Source organism: Pundamilia nyererei, unplaced genomic scaffold (assembly GCF_000239375.1).
Source record: "Pundamilia nyererei isolate P.nyererei 1_Seehausen unplaced genomic scaffold, PunNye1.0 scaffold00014, whole genome shotgun sequence".
Lineage (NCBI taxonomy): Eukaryota > Metazoa > Chordata > Actinopteri > Cichliformes > Cichlidae > Pundamilia > Pundamilia nyererei.
In genome coordinates this window covers 4,727,067-4,755,033 of record NW_005187415.1, presented here as the reverse complement: position 1 = coordinate 4,755,033, position 27,967 = coordinate 4,727,067, and the positions used below count along the sequence as shown (strand labels likewise).

At 42.2% G+C, this 27,967-nt stretch overlaps 2 protein-coding genes across 14 annotated transcripts in view; both read right to left on the bottom strand.

Annotated features, from left to right (window-relative positions):
- grm8a (glutamate receptor, metabotropic 8a) overlaps positions 1-9,733 on the bottom strand; it is a 292,622-nt gene extending 282,889 nt beyond the window's left edge. For 2 of the 4 annotated variants that reach the window (XM_005725266.1, XM_005725263.1), the window contains exons 1-2: positions 8,972-9,403; positions 1,878-2,728 (exon numbers count right to left, since the gene is read on the bottom strand). In XM_005725266.1, the coding sequence (XP_005725323.1) occupies positions 1,878-2,420 (543 nt within the window). In that variant the 5' untranslated portion in view covers positions 2,421-2,728; positions 8,972-9,403. Of the gene's footprint in view, positions 1-1,877; positions 2,729-8,713; positions 8,832-8,971; positions 9,404-9,560 lie in introns of those variants that run through there. The other 2 variants (XM_005725264.1, XM_005725265.1) reach the window with 2 other exon arrangements.
- Positions 9,734-12,040: 2,307 nt separating this feature from the next.
- The window catches only part of znf800b (zinc finger protein 800b), a 31,847-nt gene continuing 15,920 nt past the window's right edge, over positions 12,041-27,967 (bottom strand). For 9 of the 10 annotated variants that reach the window (XM_013908809.1, XM_013908813.1, XM_013908815.1 and 6 more), the window contains 10 exons: positions 27,162-27,504; positions 22,521-22,616; positions 20,883-21,026; positions 18,197-18,377; positions 17,919-18,108; positions 17,671-17,833; positions 16,605-16,969; positions 15,337-16,506; positions 14,846-14,957; positions 12,041-14,351 (listed from right to left, as the gene is read on the bottom strand). In XM_013908809.1, the coding sequence (XP_013764263.1) occupies positions 14,856-14,957; positions 15,337-16,506; positions 16,605-16,969; positions 17,671-17,833; positions 17,919-18,108; positions 18,197-18,377; positions 20,883-21,026; positions 22,521-22,616; positions 27,162-27,504 (2,754 nt within the window). In that variant the 3' untranslated portion in view covers positions 12,041-14,351; positions 14,846-14,855. The remainder of the gene's footprint in view (positions 14,352-14,845; positions 14,958-15,336; positions 16,507-16,604; positions 16,970-17,670; positions 17,834-17,918; positions 18,109-18,196; positions 18,378-20,882; positions 21,027-22,520; positions 22,617-27,161; positions 27,505-27,967) is intronic. The other variant, XM_005725254.1, reaches the window with a different exon arrangement.

Below are 27,967 nucleotides of genomic sequence, written 5' to 3'. Positions count from 1 at the left end.
CCCACCATGTGGATGAACAAAGTTTTATCTTATTATTTCTCATGTCAGTCCCTTTGCCTCTTAGCTCTCATCCCACAGTGCAGAACTGACATGAAGATCTTTTAAAAACAGACGAGCAGCACAAAAAGCTCCAATAACGTCATGCTGTTTGTCTAGATTTCTCTCAGCTGTGACTGTCAGTGAGTGGCTCCCTCTGCAGCTAAGCTTGGTTCAAAAATTAAATAAAATCTGTTTTCTTGAGGATTTAGATTTTTTTTCACACAATCTGTTGTTTGAATCTCTTTTGTCTGCTGTGAGATTAGAAGACGTGCGTGCGCACACACATACACACACACACTCTCCCTCACTTCTGTATCTGCTTTCTGAGCCCCCTGTGTTGAGTGGGCGACTAGCTGTGACTGGCGCTGTCAGATTAACCCATTTAAAAAAGACATATGTTTGCTTGTGAGCATGTGTGTGTCCTCCATACTATTTTCATACTGCGAGCCATGGTACATTATTCATGTTAAACCACGCAGAGAAAGATACAGTCGTGTGTCACACAATACCACCGCCACAAGCATGTGGTTGATACCATCGGACATGTACAGATAAATGCCTAAAAGACTCCCACGTGTTTGCAAATAATCACACTGGCACGCTTTACCAAACACACTGGTTTGCACATTCGCCGGCGAGCACAGAAAACATACCGACATGCAACGCGCATAAAAACACACGCAAAAAGACACTAAATCGTATTAGGCAAATGAGAATGAGACGGCACAGAGGCAGAAAGGCTCTGTTCGAGCGCTGTTGCTGTGACAGATCCTGGCATAAATCATGTTTAGTTGTTGCCGTTGTTGTTTAATATGCAAATCTCCCATTTGAAGCGCGAGCTGGTTGTTAACAAGTGCATTCAATAACACATGTGCGCTCTCACAGCCCTGTACGTTTTCACACGCCTGTAGCGTATGGATTTCTGAAAGTGGGCAGGTGAAAAATGCATGGCCACACCATATACACGCACACACCTTGTGAAAGAGCGTGGGATAGATGTGGATGTGAAATGCCATGGGCGTCATCGCTGGACTCATATTTCATAATCATATGGTTATCCATCAGGCCTGTGCAGCTAATGATGACAACAGAACCACACACACAAACGCACTCATAGAAATACACTCTGTGAGAGAGAGAGGTACAACTGTTCTCAACCAGAGACAAGAGAGCTGCTGCAAGGACACAAACATGAGCAGGGACACCGTTGCACAGCATACACATGAGCACTCATGAGGATGCTCAATTAGGCCCACGCGTGTGATGAAGAACACAGAGACACAAAGAGATGTCCTAGCGGGGAAACATACAGCACATGTGCTCACACGCATACAAACACACATAAACACAAACTGTAAGTGAATGAAGGGTCTGTTGACAGATTTCAGCAGTAATTGATACCTGTGTTTGGCAGCCATTTTTATCTGGCTTAAACCACAAGCCAGGAATGATCTAAGCTGCACAGCAGAAGCATATGCACACACACACACACAAAAACCCTTTTCTTACAAGCATCACTTGACACATCTTGACACATCTCTCTCGCTCACACAAACACACATGAACACACACATAGACACACACATCTGAACATGAGATAAAATCACACTTTAGGCTTTGAAAGGCAAAACCAAACACTCCAAAAATTCTCTCTCTCTCTTCTGCCTTGTTGAACTTGCAGCATTGAAGAGAGCTGTAGCCATGACCCCCCCCCCCGTGTAACTCGTATTCTCAAGCCAAATATGAACACAAAATGCAAAGAAAGAGAGGATAGGAAGGGAGAAGGAAAAAGAAACAACAACAAAAATAAAGCGGCTCAGTGGTGTGTCAATTCTTACCTTAAACAGGCGTAGGATGTTGGCCACCATGATCGACACCGAGCTGGCTGCAGCTCCGATCACTCCTACGATTTTATCCGGCTTGGTGAAGATTGGAGGGTCTCCATTGGCACAGCGGACATCGGATCCATCCCTCTCTATCAAGGCCTGTACAAACGTCAGGGACTGCTCCAGAGCATACGTGTCCCTGGAGCAGGTATCCAAGATCCGGGCCCCCAGTGTGATGTTGGGTAACAGTTCGGGGTCCTTGTTGATCAGGTCGATGGCGAACATCATGGCCTCCAAGCGGTGGATGCCCTTTTCCTTTTTTAGCTCGCCACATGGCGTGCCACGGTCCCCTCTGGCGTGCACTGGAAATAATCCGCCGAGTATAATATCGCCATCTAGTCGGATGGAGTGGGCATACTCTGGTGCTGCCTGAGGGTCTGTGGGGATTCGCTGAGGGGAGGCGACGGGAATGAGCCAAGTGTAAGAAGTAGCCACGAGGAGGAAGATGAAGGAGGGAGACAAGGGGTAGGAAACTGGTCTCCACCGTGGTTCCATGATCAATGAAGAAGTTAACAAAGCAGATCTCAGAGGAAGGATTCCAAAACTGAGAGTTCTGGAATGAATATAAATGTTGGGCCTTTCTACTGGTCGATGAAGGAGGGGTAAAGGACCCCAGAGATGGAGCTAACCGAGCCCCATGAGGAAATCATAATCCAAAAGACAGCACAGAAACAAAAAAGCTAAACAAACAAACTAAACAAAAAAAACAAAACCAGCGGTAGTGCAAAAATGTGTCAGTGAATTTGAAGAAATCTATTTAGGGAGTAAAGCGTGTAATCCACAAGTCACATCTTCAGTAGAGCCTGTTGGAGAGAGACAGAAACAGGATGTCTGAGTGCCCAATGTGATGTGAACATCAAGCTTGCTGCAAGGATGTAAGGTCCACCTGACAAACATGTGTAAAACCACTCAAGGGCAAGGAAAAAATGCACTGAAATATATCAAAAAAACAAGCACAACAAATGCGCAGATGCTCATTCGCCAGCACGCTCACATGGGCATATTCTTTCCAGCGGAACTGTCAGAATTTGCACTTCAGTTCTATAATTGAAATCCCAAAGTCTGTCAGTTCATAATCACCTCTACACACTCACACATACACACAGTCTCTTGTCTTGGCATATCGATGAGTGGAACAGCTGCTAAAATGACAGCACAGAAACCTTTTGGCGAGCTCCTCGGGCTATTCGCACGAAGGCACGTGGATACCTGCTTGTGGAGGGAGAGGAAGAGAGCCGAGGGAGGCAGCAGGGGAGAGACAGAGGAGACACAGACGGTGAAAAAGATGAAGATAAGGGAGGAGAGACAGAAAGGGAAAGCATGTAAGACAGAGAGGGAGAAGCAGAGTCAGCGGTGAAAAAGACAGAGAGCGCTGCTGTGGAGCAAGTGTGCTGCATCATTCAAACACCTGCTGTTTCTGCTGCAGTTAAATGAACACATTACATCCAGCGCAAAACTCTCTGTCACACACACACACACACACACATGTGCACAGAGCTTCAAATCACAACAGTTAGCATTAATGTTGAGTCCCTTTCTGGAGAAGATCCTGCAAGATGATACCAGATGACTACTTCAAACTCACTCCTGTAGGGAGAGTTGTAGCTCTATCTATGGTGAGCAATGCTGTATTTCGCAGTCATGTTGAAGAACATGACTTTAAAACTTGGTTTTGACAAACGTGTTGATTTCTACATGATGGCGGTGCTAATGTGCTTCCATTAGTTCATGCCTCAGGGGATTTAATCTCTAATTCGACCCTGATCTAGAATCATAGATTTTATTTTGCACTAACGCTGCATGAAGAGGTAATTTATGCAAATTTGTTAATGCCCCTAAGTAATCAAACCCTAAGTGGGTTAATTAATCTACAACTTAACAGATTTAGTGAAAAAACATTTTTTCCATCCATTTTTCTAAGAAATCTATTGTTAAAAGCATCAGATATACAATTCACTAGCATTTAAGACCAACCGAGGGTGTTTGGTTGATATACACGCATCAGTCGCTTCATTAGGTACACCTGTTCAGCTGCTCATTAATGCAAACATCTAATCATCCAATAAAATGGAAGAAATCCTGTTCATCTAAGGAGGTAAACATGATTGAGACAACTTGGCGAAGTTCAAACTAAGTATAAGAATGGCAACAAAAACAGGTGATTTAGGTGACTTTGAACATGGCGTGGCTGTTTGGCTTTTCCCACACAACCATCTCTAGGGTTTACAGAGAATGGTCAAAAAGAAAAAAGAAAAGACAGAAAAATAACTTGTTCAAGTGTGAGAGGAGCTTGGCCAGACTGCTCTGAGCTGATAACAAGGCAACAGATCACTTACCGGTATTACTGAAAAAAGTAAGTGAATTACTGAATTTTAATTTAAAAACATTGCCTGCCTGTGTCACCTGTTAAAGTTCAGGTGCCGGCAGCTTATTGGGGTCAGCGCATACTCTGGATTCTTTGCTGGCATTGCCTTAGCATACTGTCTGTGCAGATTCTTGCAAAAAGCCGAAGTTGTGTTAGCCAGATAATGCTGCTGTTTCTGTCCTGTCTGTTTACATTTTGCACTATTATCCTTTTGTAAAATAAAATGAAAGCAGTGTTCACTCTTCCACTCCTCAAAAGTTGCAGACCAATCCAACATTTTCTGCACAGAACATGAAATCGCTGACCGGAGCAGCTGGAAGAAAAAAGATGCTTTTTTTTTTAGTCCTCCCCTTTAAAAGAACCGTTTTAGTGGACTGAAGAACCGTTGTATGAGTTATGTATGGACATAATTGTCAATGTAATATAATTAATGAACTTAGTACAGTAACATGTTACATTACTGTATTAATGAAAAATGTAGTGTGACAACAGTGGTATGCAGCAGAGCATCTCTGAACGCACAACACTTCAAATCTGCAGCAGCAGAAGACCACACCGGGTGCCACTTCTGCCATCTAAGAACATGAAACTGAGGCTTCAGTTTGCATGAGCTCACTAAAACTTTCTTTGTCTAACTGTCTTGATTTCTCTTGCAAAATTTGAATGGTAGCATCAGAGTTTGGCGTAAACAACATGAAAGCATTCATCCATCCTGCCTTGTGTCAGTGGATCACGCTGGTGTGATGCAGGATATTTTCTTTGTATTGTTGAAACACCAAAGTCTACCTGTGTTGTTGCTGACCATGTCATGGTCATCAGACCTCTGAGCAATGTTTCCAGCACCTCAATGAATCGACATCAGGAAAAATGAAGGCAGCTCTGAAAACAAAAGGGGAGGGGTCCATCTTTGTACTAGCAAGGTGTACATAATGAAGTGACCAGCGAGTGTAAATCTTATTACATCATTTGCACACATTTAGGCCATCACTCTAAAACGTCATTCTTTATTATAGTTGTCCTGCTTACCCAAATACACACAAGCGTTTCTTTTGAGGTGGCCTATTTCACACACACAAGCCCGTTAATTGGCCGCATAGTTCTTTTCATCCTTATCTTCTTCCCTTAGAGAATAGTGTCTCAGCACAAGTAAACTACTGAGTTGTATCCTAATGTTAAAGGAAGACTTCAGGAGGAACGGCTTACTCATTTTCTAACAAAGAGTCAGGTGAGGTCATGTCTGGTCATTAAACAGAAGCCAGCAGACTATATCAAGACTGAGAACGAGTGGAAACACTAAGAAGTTGCCAAGATATTTTCCACCCACAGCTTACGCAAATGATTATGACTATGCAACAGGCTAGCCATTTCCCCCTGTTTCCAATCTTTACAGTAAATTGAACTAACTGGCTGCTGGCTGTCGCTTTATATTTAGTGTATGCACGTGTGAGTCGTACTGTGAAGGTAAATAAACATAAACATTTCCTAGAGAAAATAACAGATCCGTGAGAATTCATGTTTTAAAACATGCTCAATCTTTCCTTTCCTTTTTCAAGCGTTAAAGCCTGGAATAAACAGCACATATGTGATAACCTAGACAATACTGGACCTGAAGGTACCACCTACACCAGCACTGGGTCCGCTTCAGTGAGTCATTACAGCCTTGCCTATATCATCCTGTAAGAGTTTTTCATATTAAATGACTATAGATTTGCAGTTTCTTCTTTTTGCAACGATAGTTTATAGCTGTGAAAGCTGCAACTATATTGTATAGAACGAATCTGCCTGTTTGCCAGTATGTGGTCACTTTGACATCCCTGCTTTATTTGCATATCCTCAACCGTGCATCATTTTTATGGGTTTTGTTTTTTACCTACCACAAGAGGAGATTGGCCCATTTTCAATCCTGACCATTTATTATGTAAAATAGCCCTTAAAAAAAAAAACGCTAAATGCATTAGTTTAACTTAACCCTGGAGAACCCATGGGGTCAAATTTGATCCCATGGGTTCTCCAGGGTTAAACATTTGCACTACCCAATACTGAAATGTCCAGCACTCCTTAGGAGTTGGCTACAGTCCTCATAATCTTGAACTGTATATGTCTGCTGGCCCATTAATCAAATCCCAGAGCAGTTTTCAAAAAAAGATTTCTCACCGTCTCCCCATAAAACAACAGCATAGCCTTCCTGTAATGACAGCCAAGCATCATTTAAAGACTTCTGAACCATTCTGCAGACCTGTTTGATTTCCCCCACGGGAGGCCCTAACAAGTTCTGGACTCAGATCTCATCCCAGCGTGAGGTGCACTCTTGAAGAATCCATTTATAATTCGATTCTGTCCCAATTAATTCATCAGTTTCTCTTCACTCTAAATGGAATTAGGTCAAAGCCACTCATACGGCCAAGCCCCCGCTACGATTAAAAACCCTGCTTTATATAGGTTATCCAGTTCTGATTCATCTAACAGTGTTCTCCCTGCAACATTGTGTGTTCGACACTTTTCGCCTTGAATTCAAGCAGAGAATGGGTTAAAATTGAGGCCCGGGGCCCCCCAGTCATTAAGCCGCACTAGATTATAGCCAGCTCAAGTCTACGTCTCAGTATATTCCAATGGGGTCCATTAAACTGTGGTACAGCTTTCTGTCAATCCTTTTGCCTGTTTTTTGCTTCTTCTTTTTTAAGTTCATCCTTGCAGCTCTTAGCACTTGGCAGGCATCTGATATTCCCAAACAGGGAGCAAACCGCATGAATATTTTTAAAACCAGAAAGGGGGCATTTATGATTTTTAAAAAAACAGCTACACTGGTTCAAGATGTAACTACATGCAAACGTCTCAAGTGGGGCACTAAAAAAAAAAAAAACACAGAGCAGGGCAACGTGCGAATGTCTCGTGACTGAGCTGAGGCCCCGAGGTTATTAAAAGTTTCCTGTCTCATTTACACTCACGCCCTCTGAGGATTATCAAGTTTAAGAGGTGAAAAGACATCCTTTGTCTGCACGCTCATGAAGCAGCCCTACACACCTGAGCTTATGCTGATCTTAACCAGTTTGGCTACCGCTATTTGGCTTTCCAATCGGAGCCTCTGTCACACTCTGTGAAGGCTCAAACATCTGCTTTTTTTCTCTCTTCTCCCATGTGGCAGCCTAGAAGGAGGCAGAAGAAATCCCGAAGAAGGAGGCTCCCGCTGATGTGACGCTTATGTGCTCAACGATGAAGTGTTAAACCCCCCCACCCTCCGAAAGGCTGCAGCTGGCTCATCACTCTTTTTAATTCACACCCATGGCAGGCTGTCTATGAGCCTGTTGCCCACTTCTGGTTGTGTAGTCAAGTAGGGAGGTTTGGGGGGGTTCTTCACTCACTTTTTTTCCAGATTCTTCCTTCTCCTCCTCCCTCCATTTCTCTCTCTCTCTCTCTCTTTATTCCCTGCCACGCTCTGCCTCTCTGCCACCGTCTTGTCTGCCTCGCTGCTGCATCGCATCACCTTCTACAGGCCGTCTCCATCTCTCTTGAGAGTCCACTGCTCTTTTCAGAAAGTGATAGCTTTTCTGCTGCCCTGTCCTCTCCCCTATCCTCCTCTCTCCCCCCCCCTCCACCTTCCCCTTAAGTAGGTGTTCTTCGCCACCCCCTCCTTCATCTTCTCACATACATGCCTCGTTTTATTCCTCCCTTCTCTCGCTGTCACTTTATTTTATTTATTTTTTTCTATTTTAGCTGTTTCATAGGCCACCGCTGCACTAAAAAAAAAAGTGGTGATTCCCTCAAAACACAGGCACACTCACACAAATCTTTGGATCCGACTTCCGTTCAACCTGTTATAACCCTAACCAAGGCTGTAGATGGATAAATGAAACGTGGCTGAACTTGATTGTATTTTTTTTTTTCTCCTGGTCTCTTCTCCAAACACTCCAAACATAGTTCACGTTACCCCTGAATGCTACCTCCAGAGGGAAAAATACTTTTCTTAGTCCTTTAAAGCCTTTTTGATTGTTTCCAGTCTCAGCACACATCAGTGGGGCACGCAGAAAAAAGCTTACGCATCCCTTTAAAACACACACACACACACACACACACACACACACACACACACACACATGCTTCTGATGTGATTAAGTCATGTGTCAGAAGATAACGCAGAGCTCACAGGTTCAAAAATAAGACTGTGCGAGATCAAAGTCTAGGGGTGTGTGTGTTCATTATGCAGCCCTTTGGGCTTCATTTGGTACAGCAGTGGTGGTATTCTGATTGCAGCCTAATTAAGACACTGCCGTCCTCAGTAAAAGCAGAGAAACACCCGTGCAATGATATCTGGAGGAGCAAAATTCATGCTCATTATATCATGTCTCTATTTTTTCCCCTAACACACAACCACGCAATCCTGAGTAAAACACACCTTTGAACGGGTGCTGTTAGAGCATGTACTCACCCAGCCACCACCGTGGGGAAATCCACGACAGAGAGAGAGAATGAAAAAATGCATAAAACAATAAAATCCCGCAAAAAGTAAGAAGCAGTGAAACTGAGACAATGAATAACACAGACTGGTCAAAACCATTCAGCAAAGGAATGTGTGTTAGAGAGAGAGAGGGGAGGTGGGAAACACACACACACACCCTCGCTGAGAAATGCAAAAGAGATCAGCGCATTTGGTAACGTGGAGAAAAGAATCTGCGTGTTTAGATACCTCGGAAATGAGGAAAATCAAATCATCCGCCAGTGTGCGAGCGGTGATGCTCCGGCTCCAGCCTCCCCCGCAGGCTCCGTGGGGTCCCTGTCCGTCTAAAGCAACTTCCTTGCGAAACTCAGCAGTTTCACCTCCACCCTCACACACGCACACACACAATCAATATATATATATCTGTATATCCTGAAGTAAAAATCTCTTTGTTCCACAACAGCAAAAGGAATTTGAAGACAATTTAGACAATCCTCATGGCGATGACTGGAGAAAGGAGCAGATCTGTGCAGCTGCCACACAAGAACAAAAACAAGAAAAAAAAGAAAAAAGAAAAGAAAGTGTTCTGTCGTGACCAACAGAGCTGATTTAGGGGCTCAAAATCAACTATTAACTCCGCACTTGTTAATGGAGACAATAGAGGGAGGCTGCCTGTAATGAAGTCGATGCCCAGGAATGAATCTCAGACAGAGAGGTGTGGAGAGAGGGAGAAAGAGAGCGAGGGAGAGGAGAGGGTGATGAAGGGGGGGACAGAGTGCAGGAATTCATCATGCGCGGACTCTCGTCAGTAACGCTCAATAACGCTGTTAAAACCCACCTGATTGTTATCCGCTCCTTCTCTAAGCTCTCCGCACTTTGCGCATAAACCCTTCCCGTGAAGTCCGCTCGCGCTGCTCTGCGTACGCGCGCGCACACTAACACCACCAACACCCCCCCTTCTCCAGGTTGTCGGTGCTGAAAAGGACAGCGCACGACACGAAGCTGCCACACGAAGCGCGAACCCCCCTGTCCCCCAGCTCTACGTGAAACATATGTATGTATTGGAGGCGTCGGGTCTGCATCTGCCGCCTGCACCAAATCATCCTCTAATTGCGCCACTGTCGTCCAGCAGAATCCACCCATTCAATCAAGTTTATTACCAGTCAATCGGATCGATTGTTTCCACAGTGGAAGGCGTTGGTTATTAGAACACGTTAATAAGTCATCAGAATATGCTCAGGCGGTTGTGCCACACTCTTAATTGCTTCAACTTCAGTCCGTTTTTTGTTTGGTTTTTTTTACTGCGCCCATTGATTCCCCCTTCCACACACCCCTCCTCTTCCTCTTTGTACAATCATAGCGCCATGGTTCTTTGTGGTGAATGGAATTAAACAAATGAACCGCATCCCATCTGCTGTGTAATAACAATTTGATAAGCTGTGTGGAGTCAGAAACCAGGCAATTGAAACAGACCCGGGTGTTCCCTCATGTGACAGCGTGTAAGATGTGCGCAACACGTCCAATTTGTGGCTTTTCCGATTCGGAGGTAGGTGCATAGACGCGGAGCAATGGCACCATCTAGCGGTGGATGTCTTGTAATTGCAACAGGAAAGGGGCAGGTGAGCGTTATCAAATTCCTAAAGAAAATTAAAAGAAAGGAAAGAAAGAAAGATCAAAAGAAAAAAGTCATGGCAGGAGTTGAATAAAACAGTTTTGAAGTTTTGCTTTTTATAAATATGTACATGAGCTTTAATTCTATGGACTCAATTGGCCAATATAAGAAGTGTACTAAAATGAGCTTTCAAGTTAAAGTGTAACCTTCATGTCTACACTAGTAATGGGTACATTTTGTTCCATCTCCTTTCATTTTATACCTCTGTACATAAGTTGGCTTGTTTGTTTGTTTTCAGGTCCCCTTAGCTCAGGACATCAACTTTGAAGTAGGTCCTGTGACAGTGATGACTAAACTCTTCACGTGCCAAATTCCTTTCAGTTTATTTTTGAAATCTTCTTCAAAAACGTTACATTTGTTCTTTTTTAATGTTATTATGGTACAAACAGCTGTAATAAGTACTTATACAAAAGAGCTTTCATTTCTAGATAGGTCTACTGAAATTGGAGTAAGTGACAGATTTGTATCGGGCAATTTTAAAGGTAGTCGAGTATTTCCACCAGATACATGACTTATGCACTTACTTCTTTAATTAGACTTTGCTAGTACATGGTTGGACCTTGTGTTTTTAGAACTGCTTTAATTATGCATGCCTGAGACTCAACAAGATGCTGGAGACAGTCTGGTCCATATTGACATGATATCATCACACGGTTGCTGTAAATTTGCTCTATTGGATTGAGTTCTGGTGACTGTAGCATTAATTTGACTACAGTGAACTTATTGGTTTCACGTTTAAGAAACCAGTTTGAGATGATTTGAGTTTTGTGGTATGGCTATCCTGCTAGAATGGACCACCAGAAGATGGGTGGCTGGACTTTTAAGGGGTTAGCAACGATATCCAGGTATGACAGTATCTTCTATTGTCCAGTTTCCTGTTCTTAGCTGACAGGAGTGGCTGCTGCTGTAGCTCATCAGCTCTTCAACCATTGACATCTGTGTTCAGAGATGCTCTTCTGCATACCTTTGCTTCAACGACAAGAACCATCCTCCTCTTACCTGTAGACCCTAGAGATGGTTGCGTGGATCAGCAGAAAGAAGAGTCCATCTGGTACCAACAGCCACACACAAAGTCTCTCAAATCGCTTTTCTTCCTCATTATGCTGCTCAGTTTGATGTTCAGCAAGTTGTCTTGACAGGCAGACACTGCTAGTAGCAGCAGCATTGACCTACTGCCATGTGATTGGTTAATTATATGTATGTGTTAATGAGCAGCTTAATACGGTGTACCTAATAAAATGGCCAGTGAGCATGTGTAACCTGCAATCTGACAATGTTGTTTGCAGAGATTGAAATTATTACCCAGTGTAATGGTGTGGCTCACTGTCTATGGACCTTTGGGCTTTGACTGTACTTACGAATAGAGATGTGTTCATATCTTTGAATAATATTTCCTGCACTCAATAAAATGTCTCTTACTGTCACCACCACAACTCAGTGGCATTAAAAAATAAAAAGATGCATTTCAGCAATGTTGGGCGGGGAAAATGGAAAGCTGGAAAAAAAGCCAAGTCTCCAAAGACATAATTCTTGAAAAACCAAATGAAATCTGCAAATGTTGTAAACAAACAAGACTGATTGAAGTAGGTGACTCACACTTCAAAGAAAGAAAAAAAAGACAAAGCCACACAACAACCTACTGAGGTTTAAAGCAGTATAGTTTTATTTAAGTGGTTGGTTTCAACATTCTTGTCACTGAAAGGCTTTTCTAACGCTTGTCAAATGCTCTAGAAGGTGAGCTTAATAACATTACAACTTATGATTAAAGAAATGTCAAAATTAAAAAATAATAATAATAATAATCTAAAAGTCTCTTGAGGTTTCATTCCTGCTCTCTTCTGGACACATTTCAACAACAAAATCTCCTCCTTCAAACAGTGTACGATTTAAAGAAAAGAAAAGAAAAAGAAAAGAACTAATGGTGGAACAATGCAAGCTTGCCTCAGCAATAAACAATTACAGAGTTGTAACTAGTCAGACGTGTTCAAAGCATATGGCCAACCAACACAAGTGAGTAACTATTTTGACTATTAGAACTATTATTTATACCATCCGTGCAGGATGGATCGATATATACACACTGTCAAGACCTCGCTGCTCTAGCATTTTGGGTTATAAAAATAAAGTTTGGTCTTTCCTTTTTTTCAGGTTTTGTTCCATTTCATGGCTTTCTGTTTGAACAGTAAGACATATCTGCTTTTGGTCTTCCTTGATCCTTTCTTTCCAACTCTTATGTGCCAGTGTCTCAAAGACTACCATCAGGAGCTGTTAGCAAACAAGTAAACCCCAACCCTTCCATCCCTCTCAAGTTTGGGTACAGGAAATCATATTTTGAATGGAATTCATACAGTACTTGGTAAAAAAAACAACAACAACAACAACAAAAAACAATCTTACAGGTAAGAAGGGAAAGAAAAGTTCATGCCCCTGCATGTTTAAGTGGATGTAACAAAATACTTAATGCCAATTGTTAAATAAGGGGAATTTAATAGTTTTGCTTTCTGGATTTGTGGCTTTCTTATTATTCAAACCTGCCATGCGTGCTGCTTTAGGCACTGAGGTTGAGACACATCTACCAGGACCTGTGATGGAAAGTACAGTAACTAAAGGAAGAATCAGCAAGATGACAGTGGTAAGAAAATAATGTCTTCCAGTTAACAGTTTAAGATCTAAGGCAGTATGGCTGTTGGTGACCTGTCACATCCTGCAAACATTCAAGCACACATTACTCCACATAATGTGCTGTTCAGTTCCTTCTCGCTGTGATTTAGCATGCAGGTTGTCAGTTTGATAGTCCAAATGTTTCCCCTGCTGTACCACGTGTTGTTTCAGACTTTTATAAGTGGGAATTTGATTCATTTCTATAAAGTGAAAGATTCCTTCCGGAGTACAAAAACGTTCTCTGGAAGGATAACCTGGTGGTACAGGGTACTGTCATGGTAAAGGAAACACCCTTTACAAACATGCAATCACACCAAGTAGATAAGGCAGAAAAAACAGTGATTACCACATGAAACTGATTGAAGTGATATTAGAAGAAGCACGCACACATTTTGTTTTTTTAAATCTTTAAAGAAAACTTAAAAATCCACTCTGGTATTTCCTTTTCTTTGGCTGTACCCTGTAATTCATAACATCTGAACTTGTTGGTCACTTTAGAGCTGACTAAATCCGACAAGTTTAAATTTCTGGGACAATGTACGTGACAAAATAGAGACTATTCAATTCTAAGGCGAGCATCAAACACTTTGGCTACAGTTTCTCTTCCTGGAAAGACAGCAGGGCACAAAAGTGGTCCAATCAACACAGGAATCAAGTAAGAGGGGGAAAAGCAGATGAACCAGCTGAATATAATAGGTCTGCATCACACCCAATTTAAGATATGGACATACATATAAGTCATAAATTAATGAAATGCTGCTGTAAGGATATAGGTTCGTTTTGTGTAGGGTTAATTTAGCTTTATCTCTCAGTCTGTTTTTTGCAGAGACCACAATCCAGGTCTGATTTCCCTCCCTCTCTTACACACACACACACACACACACACACACACCCATAGATTAACTTCATCCTTTTACTAAAGGCCGTTTACAGGAGCAAAGCAGTACAAACTAGTCATCTGCATATGGATCCATATTCACATCTTGTAGTAGGTAAATAGAGAATATATATACCAGTAGTGAGTCTCTGTGTAGATAGCAGCGCCACCATCCAGCATGCTGGCTGGCTTCATCATGAAATTATACATGAATGTGAGATTCCAACAATATATTTGGTTCTTAAGCAAATGTGGAACATAAAACTGTTTGTACTTCACTCCTCCATCGGGCTCCGTTGTTCCTTTTTTGTTTGTTTCCTTCACATTTCCATCATCTTTTTCCTGTGCTTGCTCCATCTGCCTATTATTTTTCCAGTTTGTCATCGTTAGTGGCTCGCTAACCCTTTATTCCAGGGGGTCTGTGTGGAGACAGAGAGCGATGTAAAAGTGAGGGTAAAAAAATGATCAGAATGAGTTAAACGAAGAATCAAGGGAGAAGCAGGAGGTAAGAAAAAAGACTTCTAATGAGCAGAGTGATACACAGAGAAGTAAGTGAGAGTGAGCATGCGGGAAACAGCTGGTAAATCATGCCAAGCGGTTAATTAAAGGAGGAGAAGGAGGAGGAGGCTGATTGGGATTTCTCATCTCTGCCCAGGGAGTGGTCTTCAAGACTAACAAATAAACACACATTTCCTGCCACAAAGGAAACAGGCCCATCTCAAACACAAGCCGACATTTACAGATTTGCTCAGGTACAAATGCATCTTGCAGGAGCTTGTCTTTTTGCAGTTTTGGCACACACATCAGGAAACAGAGAGGGAGACAAAAAAACAAAAAGACAAACTGGCAGGGTGAGAACGAGGCTGTGATGAAGCAGCGGACTCGCTGCACTGGAGGGAAACTGTGTTCTTACACTGTGTTTTTCACCAAACCAGGGATTTGGAGCGGGTGCTGACTCCTTTCCTCCTGCTGGCTGCTGCTGTCGTTGCGTTACGATGGCTTCGCTTATGTGACTCCAGGTACAACTGAGGAAAATCATTCACAAATACATTCAAATGTTATGCAGATGTATGCTAGTGGTTTATTTTCATTTTATGAAGTCACTACTGGCCAAATGTGTTTTAATGTTGTGGTTGCAGGAAAAATAGCATACGGATGAATGCTTAATCTATGGATGACTTTGATTAATCAATTAATCATTTTGCCTATATACCAGAAAACTGCAGAGAGTCCAAGGTGACTCATTTAAATGCAAATTTGTGCTACTTCCTGTCTCGGTCAGAGCACTCTTTAAAACTGTTGACATTTTTAACCTCTGTAAGACTTTCTGTGGTATAAACAAAGGTTATTTGGTCTTTGTCAGTATCTGCCTATTCTCACAGGGAGAATTCGTGTCAGTCATACCTTCTTAGCAAAGGCCCGTCCACACTGGTCACAAGCGTGAAGGGAGAAATTCTTTGTCACTCTGACTTCAGTGGACGATGTCCCCGTGCTGCTCTCTGACTGGGCGTCATGTCGCCGCGTGTGTGGGGTTTGGTTGCTGGGTGAGGAAGAGGTGGTGGTGGTGGTGGTGTTGGTGGAGGAGGAGGAGTTGTTGCGTTGGTGTGTGTGTTTTTCGCTGCGACGGGTCAGCGGGGGGCTGATGGGGTGGTGCTGATGGGTCTGCTGTCTCTCTTGCTTACGGGTGACGGGAGGGGACGGGGTGAAGACTGTCGACGACAGCTCCTGTTGTTTACGAGTGACGGGGGCTGGAGGTGGGGCAGAGGAAGAGGAGGCTGAAGAGGCTGTTGGGCCAGTTGTGGAGCACTCTTGCTTACGAGTGACGGGAGGTGAGGGGGAGGAAGACGGCGAAGCGTGACGTCCGTTCACTTCCTCTTTGACGCTGCTGCCTGTCCTCTTGTTCGAATTGTTGAGGACTACCTCTGCTAGCCTCTTCACTGCCCTACTCTCCAGTTTGGGCATGATCTTGGCGAGGTACGTGGATGACTTCTTGTGAACTACGGTCACGTGACGCAAGACGTCGCGCTTGCGACGCGACTCGTAGCGACAGAGAGGGCAGCGGTAGAACTTAATGAAGATGTCGTTGCCGTCTGTGTGCAGCTCAATGTGTTTTGTTAAGTTCTGACGTGAGCTGAACTGTCGTTTGCACAGCTTGCAGAAGAGCTGCTTAAAGTCAAAGCCCACTGACAGTTTCGTCATTTTGGTGGCCATGCTGCCACTACACGCGTTTCCCCCACGGGAGGATGATGATGATGATAATGATGTCATTTTTGGGCTTGACGGGGCCTCTTCCTCCTTCACCTTCGTGGCATTGTGTGCCACAGAAACTGCTTTAGCTGTGCCAGTGCTGTCACTAGGAGAAGGTGCTGGACTGCTGACAATGTCCTCGTCGTCTTCTTCATCCGTGGGCTCCACTGCTTCCTCCTTAACCCTGACATTGTTGTTGACAGACAAGTTAGTGCTGCTGCTGTTGGAAGTGGCTGCTGCAGCGGTGGACGTTGCTGTACTAGAAGACTTGCTGCTTTTCATGCTGTATATCTTGTGGACTATACGCATGTGCCTCTTCAACATGAGCTGAAACACACAATTGAAATTCAAAAATTAATTCACGTTTGTTTTCTGAAGGAGCAAATTACATGACGACAAAATACCAACTTATTAACAAACCCTACCTGTGAGCTGTAATTCCTCTTGCAGAGCGTGCAGCGGCATGATGCCGAGTTTGCCTGTGTCGAGGCCGGGAGCTGAGTCTGAGGTTTGGCTTGGTTTTGGTTTGAAGATGATGTTTTAGAGTTCACAGGGGTGGACTTGGAGCTGTGGCCACGTGTTGGCGAGGCATTGCTGCTCTTTCTGGGAGGCGTGACTTCCAGTGAGAAGGGCTGGCCGGGGCGTGAGGCGATGCTGGGTGTGATGGTGTCCCTTCGCAGACCACGATGCACCTCATCAAAGTGGCGTCGCACATTAGCTTTGGTAGCGAAGGTTTTGAGGCACACTGGACATGACTTTCCAGTAGGTGTGCTGAGTGTCCTCGGCCGACCTGTGGTGTCATGAAAAGGGTTATTATTGCGAACGATAATTCCTGCGGAAAAGTAAAAATTTCATTTAACATTAAAAAAAACCATAATTTTTTATAGCATGGTAGGTAAACACAAAGAACAATGAATAATAGCAAATGACCACAATTCGATACTTCACGTGGAATGTTTAGAACAATGTTACCAAAAATGACATCTAAAAAAATTCAAGCCCAGGCACTCGAGGTAGGTTTAAATGAGTAATAAATGCCTTTTACTTCATCAGGCTAAAGACATGAACATTTTTTGAAGGTTTACATTCACCTAACACTCAAAAGATCCCCAGTTTGAGAGACTGGGAGGTGAAACAAATGCCTTCAGGGCTGTTCCAGGAAGGGCATACCATCTGATGTGGTGACCCTTTGTGAATAACAGAGGAACCAAAAGAAGCTTTTCAGTGTCAGTTCTTTGTAAAAACAAGTCAATAACTTTTACAAATATTGTAAGGGTATGCAAAATACTGTTACACAATAGAGGGAGCAAGTTATTAATATTACAGTAATGCAAAGATCCATTTATTTTTCTTTTTTCTTAAAGAACAAGGAGGATTGTGGGAAAGGACACAATTTTAAGTAAGTTTTGTTAGATATTATAATTTGTCAGGACAGGAAAATCACAACAGAAACTACTAGTCAATTTACCAGCACAAATACAGATTGCATACCTTTCACCATGGACAGCAAGCTCGTAGGAACTGTGCGTGTCTCTGTAAACTTTCTGAGTTCCTCGAGTTTTGTCTGGTGCATTTTGCGGCAGTGGCGTCTGATGCTGCGGCGCGAGTTGAAGTCTTGACCGCAAAGACAACAGGAGATTGTCACATCTTCAACCTGAATGAGAGTGAGAGAAATAAGACTGAGTTACTCAGCATCACAAACAAGACAACGCTTTGTCTTTGTTCTCTGCAACACCTACCCCACTGTTGGACCCCTCGTCCTCAGGCGGTGGCTGCTCCTCTTTAGGCTCCTCTTCAGGCTCCCATCTCCTCTGTCCCTGGTTGTGTCCTGGGCTGTTGTGGCTTTCTGGTCCAGCTGTCTGGTTTGCCTGGTTATTCTCCACACTTTCCATTGATTCGCCCTCCCAATTTACTGGACTCTCTCTGGCACTGCAAGAAATACAAATATATCAGAAATGAAGAAAAGACATGATCTTAGAAGTTGTGGTACATCTTACTCCATCAGCGCAGTGCTGACCTGGGTGTGTGTGATGGAAACCGAGCAAGCTCCTCCTCTGTGGTGAGGTACTGAAACACAGCCTTTGTGGTGGTCTGAATGGGCTCCAGTCGGACTACGTAATCTGGCCGATCGGCTCGTGGGTAGATAGCATCCAGTAAATCCTTCATGGCAACACTCTGCCTGTCATCACCTGATGAACCTATGAAAGAAAAATCCCAAGAAACAATCAATCAGCTGTTTGTCACATAATACACAAAAGAAAAACAAATGTATGCAAATAAACACAAATAAACACAAGTATATGAGTGTGACACAGATGTTCAGTCTCAGTGAAATCTTTAGAAGCTGAACTTAAGTCTGTATGACTTGAAGGCTATTCTGGTGCAGCTGCCTTATAAAGAGCAAGCTAGAAATTTGTCATGAAAACATTTGCCTTGCTAAAAATAAAATGCTAATACCGGCTGTGTTCACATGAGGTTACTACAGAGCCATGTTATACTGACAACACCCATTTAGAAAGGATATTTGAATATATATCGGAAAAAAAGATCATGAAGACAAGGTAACCCAAAATGAAAAGATTTTAATTAGTGGAAAATGATCCTCATTCAGCTGTAATGCCATCACCTGAAAGACTGCAATTTGGCCTAATGAGCTGCTACATCATACTATTAAAAAGAGAAACAGAAGCAGTCATTGTATTCATTTAAAATCTCTGACCTGTGGCAAATTGCACAAAGGCATCAGATAAAAGTGCCCAAATCTAAACGGACAAAATAATCTCACAGGGGCCGACCAGCTTTTCTCTTTAATTTTCTTTTGTGCTACTGAAAAGAGGAGAGAGTGAAACAACATTTAATATGGTTGGAGTGTAGAGTGGTTGTGGTGATTCAGGTTGTGTAGTGAATGGATGAGGGTGCAGGGCTACAAAACACCGTCTCTGTGCAACTTTAGATTAGCACATATCCTTATCCACAAAGAGTATTTTATTTCAAGTAAATGCAAATGTTTATTCTTGACAGGATTAGGGTTTCGTCAACAATAATAAAGCCCTTATTTTATTCTTATAAATCACTGTGTGGTATGGGAACTGCAACAAAACTGATTTAAAGTCCCTCAGGTGGATTATAAGGACAGCAGAGAAGATCACTGTGGCTCTACCACTTACAGAACTATACAATGAACACTGTATCTGCTCTACAGAGCCCTCCCATCAATTGTTCACTGCTCTGCTGTCCGGCATATCTGAGCATCCAAACCAACCCTCCCAGACACTGAAATAGCTTTCTCTCCCAGGCAGCAAGCCTCCTCAAAGCTTGGGGCACCAAGAGAGTGAACACAGGCTGCACTCACTCAGTCATATTTTACACTCTAGCATGTCTATACTGTATGGACATGCTTTAGACCACAGGTGACAAACTCCAGGCCTCGAGGGCTGCTGTCCTGCTTGTTTTCCAACTAGTCTGCCCTTGTAGCTTCTTATTGGCAAAGCACATGTAAACCAGGTAATCAGCAGCAGGTAATGCAGGGATGTCTCAAAAACAAGCAGGATGCTGGCCCTCGAGGACTGGAGTTTGACACCTCTGCTATAGACTAACATACCTCACTAGCTCTACATTGAGACATACACAGCCACCTTAAATGGCACAAGGAAATTTACGCTCTTTGAATAACCACATATGTTATCCTCTGGTATATTTATACACACTTTATAGCTACCAGTGCTGTTACTGTAAAGTCTGCCTCTGTGGTTGTTATCGCTACTGGCAATGTAATCATGATGTCAGTGTCTGCACTGTAGGGTTGTCTTGCACTGTTATGTAGTGCCTCATGGGTCATACCTGTATTGAACAAGTATGAATGAGTCATTTTCTAATATAATACACAACAAACCTTAGTTGATAGACTCCCGATTAGGAAAAACAAAAACAAAGCTGTACTTACTGCCGCACAGATCAAAAAGCAGATGAAGATAAGATACAATTAAAAGACTTTTTTTTTTACAAGGTAAATAATATAACTGACTGTTCATACCAAGACAGCACTGTTTCTTAAAAGAAAGCAGAGAAAGCTAATGGAAAAATTGCTTGAAGACTTTCTTAGTGTACATCCTTCCTCTTGTAAAGCAAAGAGACGTGGACTCATACTATGGCTAATGAGGAGTAGATAAAACAAATGGTGCGAGTTCAAAGTCACTCTGCTTAGTAGTACGAGAGGAGAAACTGCATGATGGATAGATGTGCAATGGGATGTGGGTTTGTGTGTACAAAGACAGAGACAATAATGAGTATGAGACAGATGGCATGAAAGAGAGTAAAGGAACCTTGGGAGTGAGATAAAGTCAAATTTGAAGAAGCAGAAGGCGACGTTAAAGAAATCAGAGGCTTTTTTTCCCCTTGCCAAGGGCATTTGTGTGTGGGTAACCTCAGGGATTTATGGGGCTCAAGCTGAAGTGAAGTTTGATCCCTGCTTTATCCGGGGACTTACAGTTTGTCTGGGGGTGTTAACAAGTTAATTTGAATGCCCCCAGTCTTCACAAAAGGTCTGTCCCCAGTTCTTGCTGTACCTATTGATTTTATTACTGAGTTTTCAGATATCTTCTCTGCTCTTTTGGGGGCTTTCTCAGCAGAATTTGGATCATGAAGATGTATTCCAGACATGTTGACGAATGTGTGTCTTCATGCTTAGGCACGTTGTCACTGACCATCAGATTCAGGCAGGCGTGATAGGCAGTAGTACTCCTTATGTGTGATGAGGTTGGGCAGGCCTCTGAACAGACTGCGGCACAGTTTACACTCAAAGATGGTGTCCACCTCCCTTAGCAGCATGTGTTTTAGCTGGCTGGTGCCTGCAACGAAAATATTAAGGAGTCAAAAGCACAGATACAGTATTTTCAAAAACAGCCCTAAGCGTAGGTTGGCTGCAGCATCATTATGCTGAAGGACATTTTATTAGATACAATTTGAATTCATTTATATTTTCACTTTTTTTAAGACTCTGTATTATATCTTGATATAAGAAACCGCATAGAAAATTAGGATTAATCACAGAGGAATGATAAGTTCCTGTATGCATGAAAACCCTGTAGGGTAACTGTGATAGATATCATAATCCCTGGAATTAGTACTTTGTTCTTTTAAAGGATTTCTGATAATGATAATGAAGTCTTTGTATTAAGGACTACACTCCTTTCATTACTTTTACTTTTTCAAAAACTGTCATTCAGCATTCATTTCAATTGTGCATCTGTTCAGTGCTTTATTGGGTATGTGACGCATTGCTGCACCTTCCTTTTATTTACATGTGTCCATATATATATGCACATAGACACATTTATGTTATGCAAAAATCAGAGTAAACACCGTTAGGAGGACTCACACAGATGTCAGAACCACACACACACACACACACACACACCTGCCACTTCATTTTATCCTTTGCCCTCTGCCACTGGCTCAGAACTATATGTGTAGTGGCATGGATTACAACAGCAAGGCATAACCACAGTGCGCTTACAATTTAGAGGTACAGAGCAGAAGATCAGACTAAACACAACTGGCTGAGTTCAAGCAGAATAATCATTATTTCAACAGAAACATAATCTACAGTATTTTGAATATTAATGACTATTGTATTGTACTGTTGATTTGTTTTAAGAGACTTAGTTGGAAGGAAAAGCTTTCGATTTAATAAAATCTGTGTCTGAACCTTCACCTATGGGCATGAGCTCTGGAAAGCTTTTCAAGCATTCCCAGCTGGGAAGAGAACCGGGGGTAGACCCAGAAATCACTGGAGAGGTTTTATAGTTATATAGCCTCGGGAAGACCCAGGAGGAACTGTAAAGCACTGCTGGGCAAAGGAAGACCAGCTAATAAGTGCTCACTGTCATCAGATAAGGAGACTTTACATTGCAATACATCATCTACATATGTGCCTTTCAGGCAGACTTCAAGCAGACTGACCACAGTGTCTACAGCTGTTCATGTCCTTGTCCGCAAGAGAGCATAATCATGGCTTCAGGAATCAAGAAGTGCAAGATGGATGGAAGAGAGGGATCCTTTTTTCTTAACTCCTTATCCAGTTCAGGGTTGCCTCTTTTCAATGTAGCAATTTGCTGATATTTTTCAGACTAACCAATTAATCTATTAAATAAACAAATTAGAAATCAATAACATTTGTGGTATAAAGGATTGCAATCCTGCTGATGTGTTACTGGGATTAGATCACAATTCCTTATGGCACTCCACTGTGAAAACTGTCAACACATATTCAACTGAAAGAATGAGCACTGACAGGAGTTCATAAATAAGAATGAAATGAAGGACAATAAGAAAACACAAACCAGAACGGAAGCATTCAATTATCTGCTGAATCCCAGACTTGGAGGTCTGCAGAGGCTGCTGGAGCAGAGGAGGATCACCCGGCTCCACACAGAGACCTAAAAAGAGAGAGAGAGAGAGAGCATTTTATTAAAGTGAGCGTGTAATTACAACAGAGTATGAAAGCCACTGAGAAATAAAGCATCACCTAGAAATTCTGGGGAGCTGGTGGGAACAAAGTATATTGCCAACGACAGTGCTTAAAGGGCAAATACAATCAGAGTCAGACAATGAAGTCTGTTCAGGATAGTGATTCATTTTGAAATCATTACCTTCTAATACACACACACACACACACACACACACACACACACACACGCGCGCGCGCGCACACACACACAAAATGAGAAAGCATGCCTTCTATCTTTGCCTTCTAGGATCAGCATTATAACGGAAAGGAAACACAGGACATGGGTGTAAATGAAAAAACACCCTTTACAAATGAAATCTCTCTGCAGGGATTGCTCAGAGGACTACAGCTCAAGTGGGAGTGATGAAAAATGTGCAGTGGGAGGGCAGAGCCGTGCTGCTGGCAAATTTTTGTGTCGACTCCAACGGAGGTCGGCGACAGCAAAGGATTGGATACTCCGACTTGGGTCTAGCACAGTGCCACATTATCTGCCAAAAGAGGAACATGGCGAAATTTACTGATGTGCACTGGAGAATATTTTTTGCTTATGCATGACCTGCAATTACTGGAGGATATAGACTGAGAAAGCAGCAATCCTGATCATGGCAGGGATTTAATGTTTTGTTTGACGTGTGTGCCAGCTTTTTCACTAGCTTCCCTTTAATGCATGTAATCATTCATTCAATTGTCATATAAATACAGGGAGACAATTGTCCTTTACTCCTCTCTTGTTTTCATGCAAGTTGAATTGATTTATGTTCACTCTCAGTGTAACAGTACTAGCCAACAAGTTTTAAAAATGTAAATCAGATATTAAATTTTCTACCTGCATGAAAGATCAAATTTGTCGCCACAGTGTTATTTATTGGCCTTAGTGATAATAGTTGTTTGTTATTGATTGAACGAAACACTTTTTAAACCATTTTCAGATCATACGTTTGTTGTTGTTTTTTGCTTTTGTTTTTTTTAAAATACAATTACTGTTTTAGTCTTCAATTCAAAACCTGTGGTCATCATCAGAAACAAGCTACCAAGCAGCAACCACCACATCACTGTCATTTTTTGTAAAAAATAAATAAATAAATAAATAAAATGCATCATTAGGATGTGATCACAACATCCTGTGCCACAACACAATGAACACAATCAGCACACATTCATGGAAAGAAAGAAGTTTGAACGTATTGGTCTTAGAGTCAAACAAATTTAGTTTTCTGTTGTATAAAACATTAAATATAACATAGCAGGAGCAGAGCTTTGGTTCTTGCATTATTTATAGAAGCTGACTGTGGCTGAAAGACCTGCAGTGGTTTACTGAAATGACTTATGGGTAGGTAAAGTGCCCTCATCCTACCTCCTCTATAATAAAAGGTAGAATGAGGGCATAATTTTTATTTTGTATGTAATTATTTTTTTGTATTCCATGAACAATTTTTTTACATCAATACAATCTGAGATGGGCATACAAACAACCACGGGGTGTTTACCTTCACATACACCACCACACACCCTGTTATCACCTCAAAAAATAAGATGCCATTGAGAACATTATTTCTACTGCGACAAAAGAGCTGTTTGTAAAAGCAAGGCTACCACAAGGCTCCAAATAAAACATTATCATTGCTTCCAGTTGTGACAAATATCCACTGTTTGTCTCCCTCTGAAGCATGCACATATATTACAGTCCACAAACTACCATTTGTGTATCTTGGAGATTGTAGCGGTACCCTTTGACTGGCATTCTGTTAATTCGTGGAAAGCTCTGCTATTTCCAAGATGACGTTAATTAATCTCATGTTGGAATTCAGAAGCTGAGACATTTCATGTTTAAAAATTTTGCACTGGTACAATATATTTTATTTATTTATTTGCCAACTAGGGCAGCCAGATTTTTAAGTCATGATTACTGTGATTAAAATGCATCAAGGCAACAACATTACTGTGATATGAATAGAAAATGTGATAAAGGGTTTTGTCTTTTGTCTTTTTTTTATCAAGTTAAGTCAGTATAACTTTAACAAAGGCAAACAAAAAGAACAATTACATAATTATTTCACATGTCCTTTAGTGCAGCGGTCCCCAACCCTTTTTGCGCCACGGACCGGTTTATGCCCGACAGTATTTTCACGGACTGGCCTTTAAGGTGTCGCGGATAAATACAACAAAATAAAACTAGTACCGGTACCGAAAAACAGAAGATTTATTCATAACACACGTGAAAAGACCCAGGAAAACTGAGTTAACGATAAAAACCCGATAAAAACCCGATAAAAACCCTGAAAACCATACATTTCACACCTGAGCGTCAACTCTCGCGACCCGGTACCAAACGACTCAAGGACCGGTACCGGTCCGAGGCCCGGGGGTTGGGGACCGCTGCTTTAGTGGTATCAATATTTTATTTTTAAACAGCATGTTTATAAACAATACAAAGTTATCACATTACTTTCATCTAGTTATCAATTGTCTACTTTTAAGAAGTTTCTACAATACTGGGAGGCAGGTCTACTCAAAATGCCATACACACCTTGAGTAGACCTGTTTTGTGTGAAAGTGGTGTAACTGTGGTTGGTTTACTCTGATCTGAATTCTTTCATGAGTTTGTAAGCGTGTAGCCTCTTTCCAAGATGTGGGTTTTGTTTCACACAGAGAAAAAGCCCAAGCAAACTCCAAGTGAACCAAGTGAGAACATTGAGTCTGCTTATTGGCTAGATGTTACTGGGGCAGCAGCAATAAAACAAAATGAAAAAGGTACTGTGTTCTTGATAACACGGAGAATTTCTCTAAACAGTATATCTGGGTGATATTTCACAGTTCGTCGGACTGAGGTTAGATCACATTTTAACTGTAAACAAACTGCTCTGGAGTTTTTCGTGAACTAGACCCAGACCACTCATCCATAGGTCTCAGTGCAGTTGTTCTGCTCAGACAAACTAAACAGTAGAGGTGTGAAAACACCCTGAGAGACACATAAAAGTGAAAGAGACTAGCTTACAGAGTAATACACCCACAGAGAAGGTGGCAGGAAGAGACAGAGACAGAAAGGTAAATGACAACTGTGTGAGAGGCTTTGATAGAGATGAAGATTATGTATTAATGTGTGACAGAACATGTTTTCCTCTTTACCATCCCCCAACACCTCCCCTGCGTATGCTGCTATAATCCCAGGGGTGAAGGTTAGTGACCACTCTGACCTCCACATCCCCCTCTGCAAGAGAGTCAGATCAACCAGAGCTTCTCTGTGCAGTGTCTTTACTGCTACCAGAACTATATGACATTAACACAGTATCAGTGTACACATATGTGAGATGCATATAAAAACACCTCTTCTATTCTGAAAACATGAGACAAGAAGGAATGCTACTGTGAATGAAAGGCAGAGAAGGTTCATCTAACAAACCAAAAGAATAGAATAAAGCAAATATTTCACAATTCAGACAGAACATCTGTCATTATAAAAAGTAGATTTCATAGCCTTGTAGTACAAATTACAACTCTATCCAAAAGCTTAGCTTGGTTTTGGGGTCATGAAACACATTAGCTAAAAGTAATCACACCACATAAGCAGGACAGATGTGACAACTGCACAATCTGGCCATGAAAATCTTTCCAAGTTCTCATCCTAAGTGGAGAATTAGGACTATTTTTTCCAAGTTAATCAATAATGGGTTACGTCTTATTCTTAAACTAGGACTGTGTTCATTTCTCTATACATTTCTATTGGATTTAATCCCATTCTCACCAGCAGAATGGAGGAGTAATGCAAAAAAAAAAAAAAAAAACTAGTGTAATAAATCAGTTCCCAAATAAAACTTTCATAAACGTCTGACAGCTCCAGCTAACCAGTGGTGCCCAGAGTGGTGCTCAAAGCCAAAGGCAGTTCCCATTTTCTGTGTATAAACAAACCATTCACTTTGACTTTGGAGTCCAGCCTTACTCCAGCGCCCTGACAGGAGGCTGACAGACAGTTTTAGCCTGTAGGTGGATGAATCAAAGCAGCGAGTAGTGCAGAGTGAAGACTAAAATTCCCACCATGAGGTTGTATGCCAGCCAGCCATGCTGCAGTTTACAGCCATGTCTGTCCAGACTACTAATATACTTGGTGAAGAACTTGAAGGAAAGCAAAAAGACTAATGCAACAGACCAAATGACAAATGTGGTAACAATAGCCTCATCTGTTCTTCTTTTATAGTGTGAAACACTGCCCTGAAAAGTGTTTTTGCAAAACATACTGATGTTGATTTAGCTGACCTTTAACCCTTTGAATTTTGTCCTTTTGAACATTTGTCTTATTCTTGAATTATGTAGCTCTGACCAGCAACATCTATCAATTCATCCATGAGACCAAGCAAACGGTTGTGCTACATTTTCCCATACCCTTTCCTCAAACAATGAGCTCATGAGAATGGGATAAACGGACGACTCAAAACCTTAAGTGCAACAGCTTGAGTCTGCACACAACAGTCATACTCACCTGTGTTCTGGCCATGTTTGCAGGCACTCGTCTGCAGAAACTGCTCCTCAGTCTGGCAGCTCTGGTCCCTGGTCTGAGTGGTAGTGTTCCTATGAGGCTCAGGCAGTAGAGGGGGAATGGGCTTCCACAGAGGCTTACCCTGGTGCTGTCCAGCAGAGTTGCCCCTTTCCTGAACATCCACTGGAGTTTCCTTCTGGTCCCATTTCACCGGCAGCGCCTCAGCTGAAGCAGAGGTCTGAAGATGGAGCTGATCAGAGCACTGATCTCCATGTCTGGGTTGCACCTGTTGATGTTGGGTGTCCGAATGGAGTTGGCCTCCCTCCATCTCTGGCTGAACACCACTCTGACAAGAAAGCCAGACATGACAACATAAGATACACAAATAAAACGGACTGCATTTATAATTAAAGCCACTGTAATCTCCATGCTCCTGTGGGTACTGTGGACAGCAGCAAGAATTGCTGCCTGCCACTGTGATATATATACAACCACTGGAGGGAGACAAATCCAAAAAATCTTTAACTGCTTTAGATAGTAGCTGTCAAAGGGAAAGTGACTAACACTGTAGGTAAAAAGGGCAAGCCACTGCAGTGATGGATACTAGCATATGTGGGACTGCTTATGAGACAAAAGCTTTAAATAACTTCTTTATAGTTAATAGGTTCGTCTCAGGAACGCACCCCTGATAAAAGGGAAGCCAATTAGAAGAAAGTTGGCTTGTTTTAGACAGTGGATGTATATAAAGGGCTGCACCAAGGTCTAGTGCATAGTAAATAAAGATTATTTTAATCAGTGTATCCTACAAA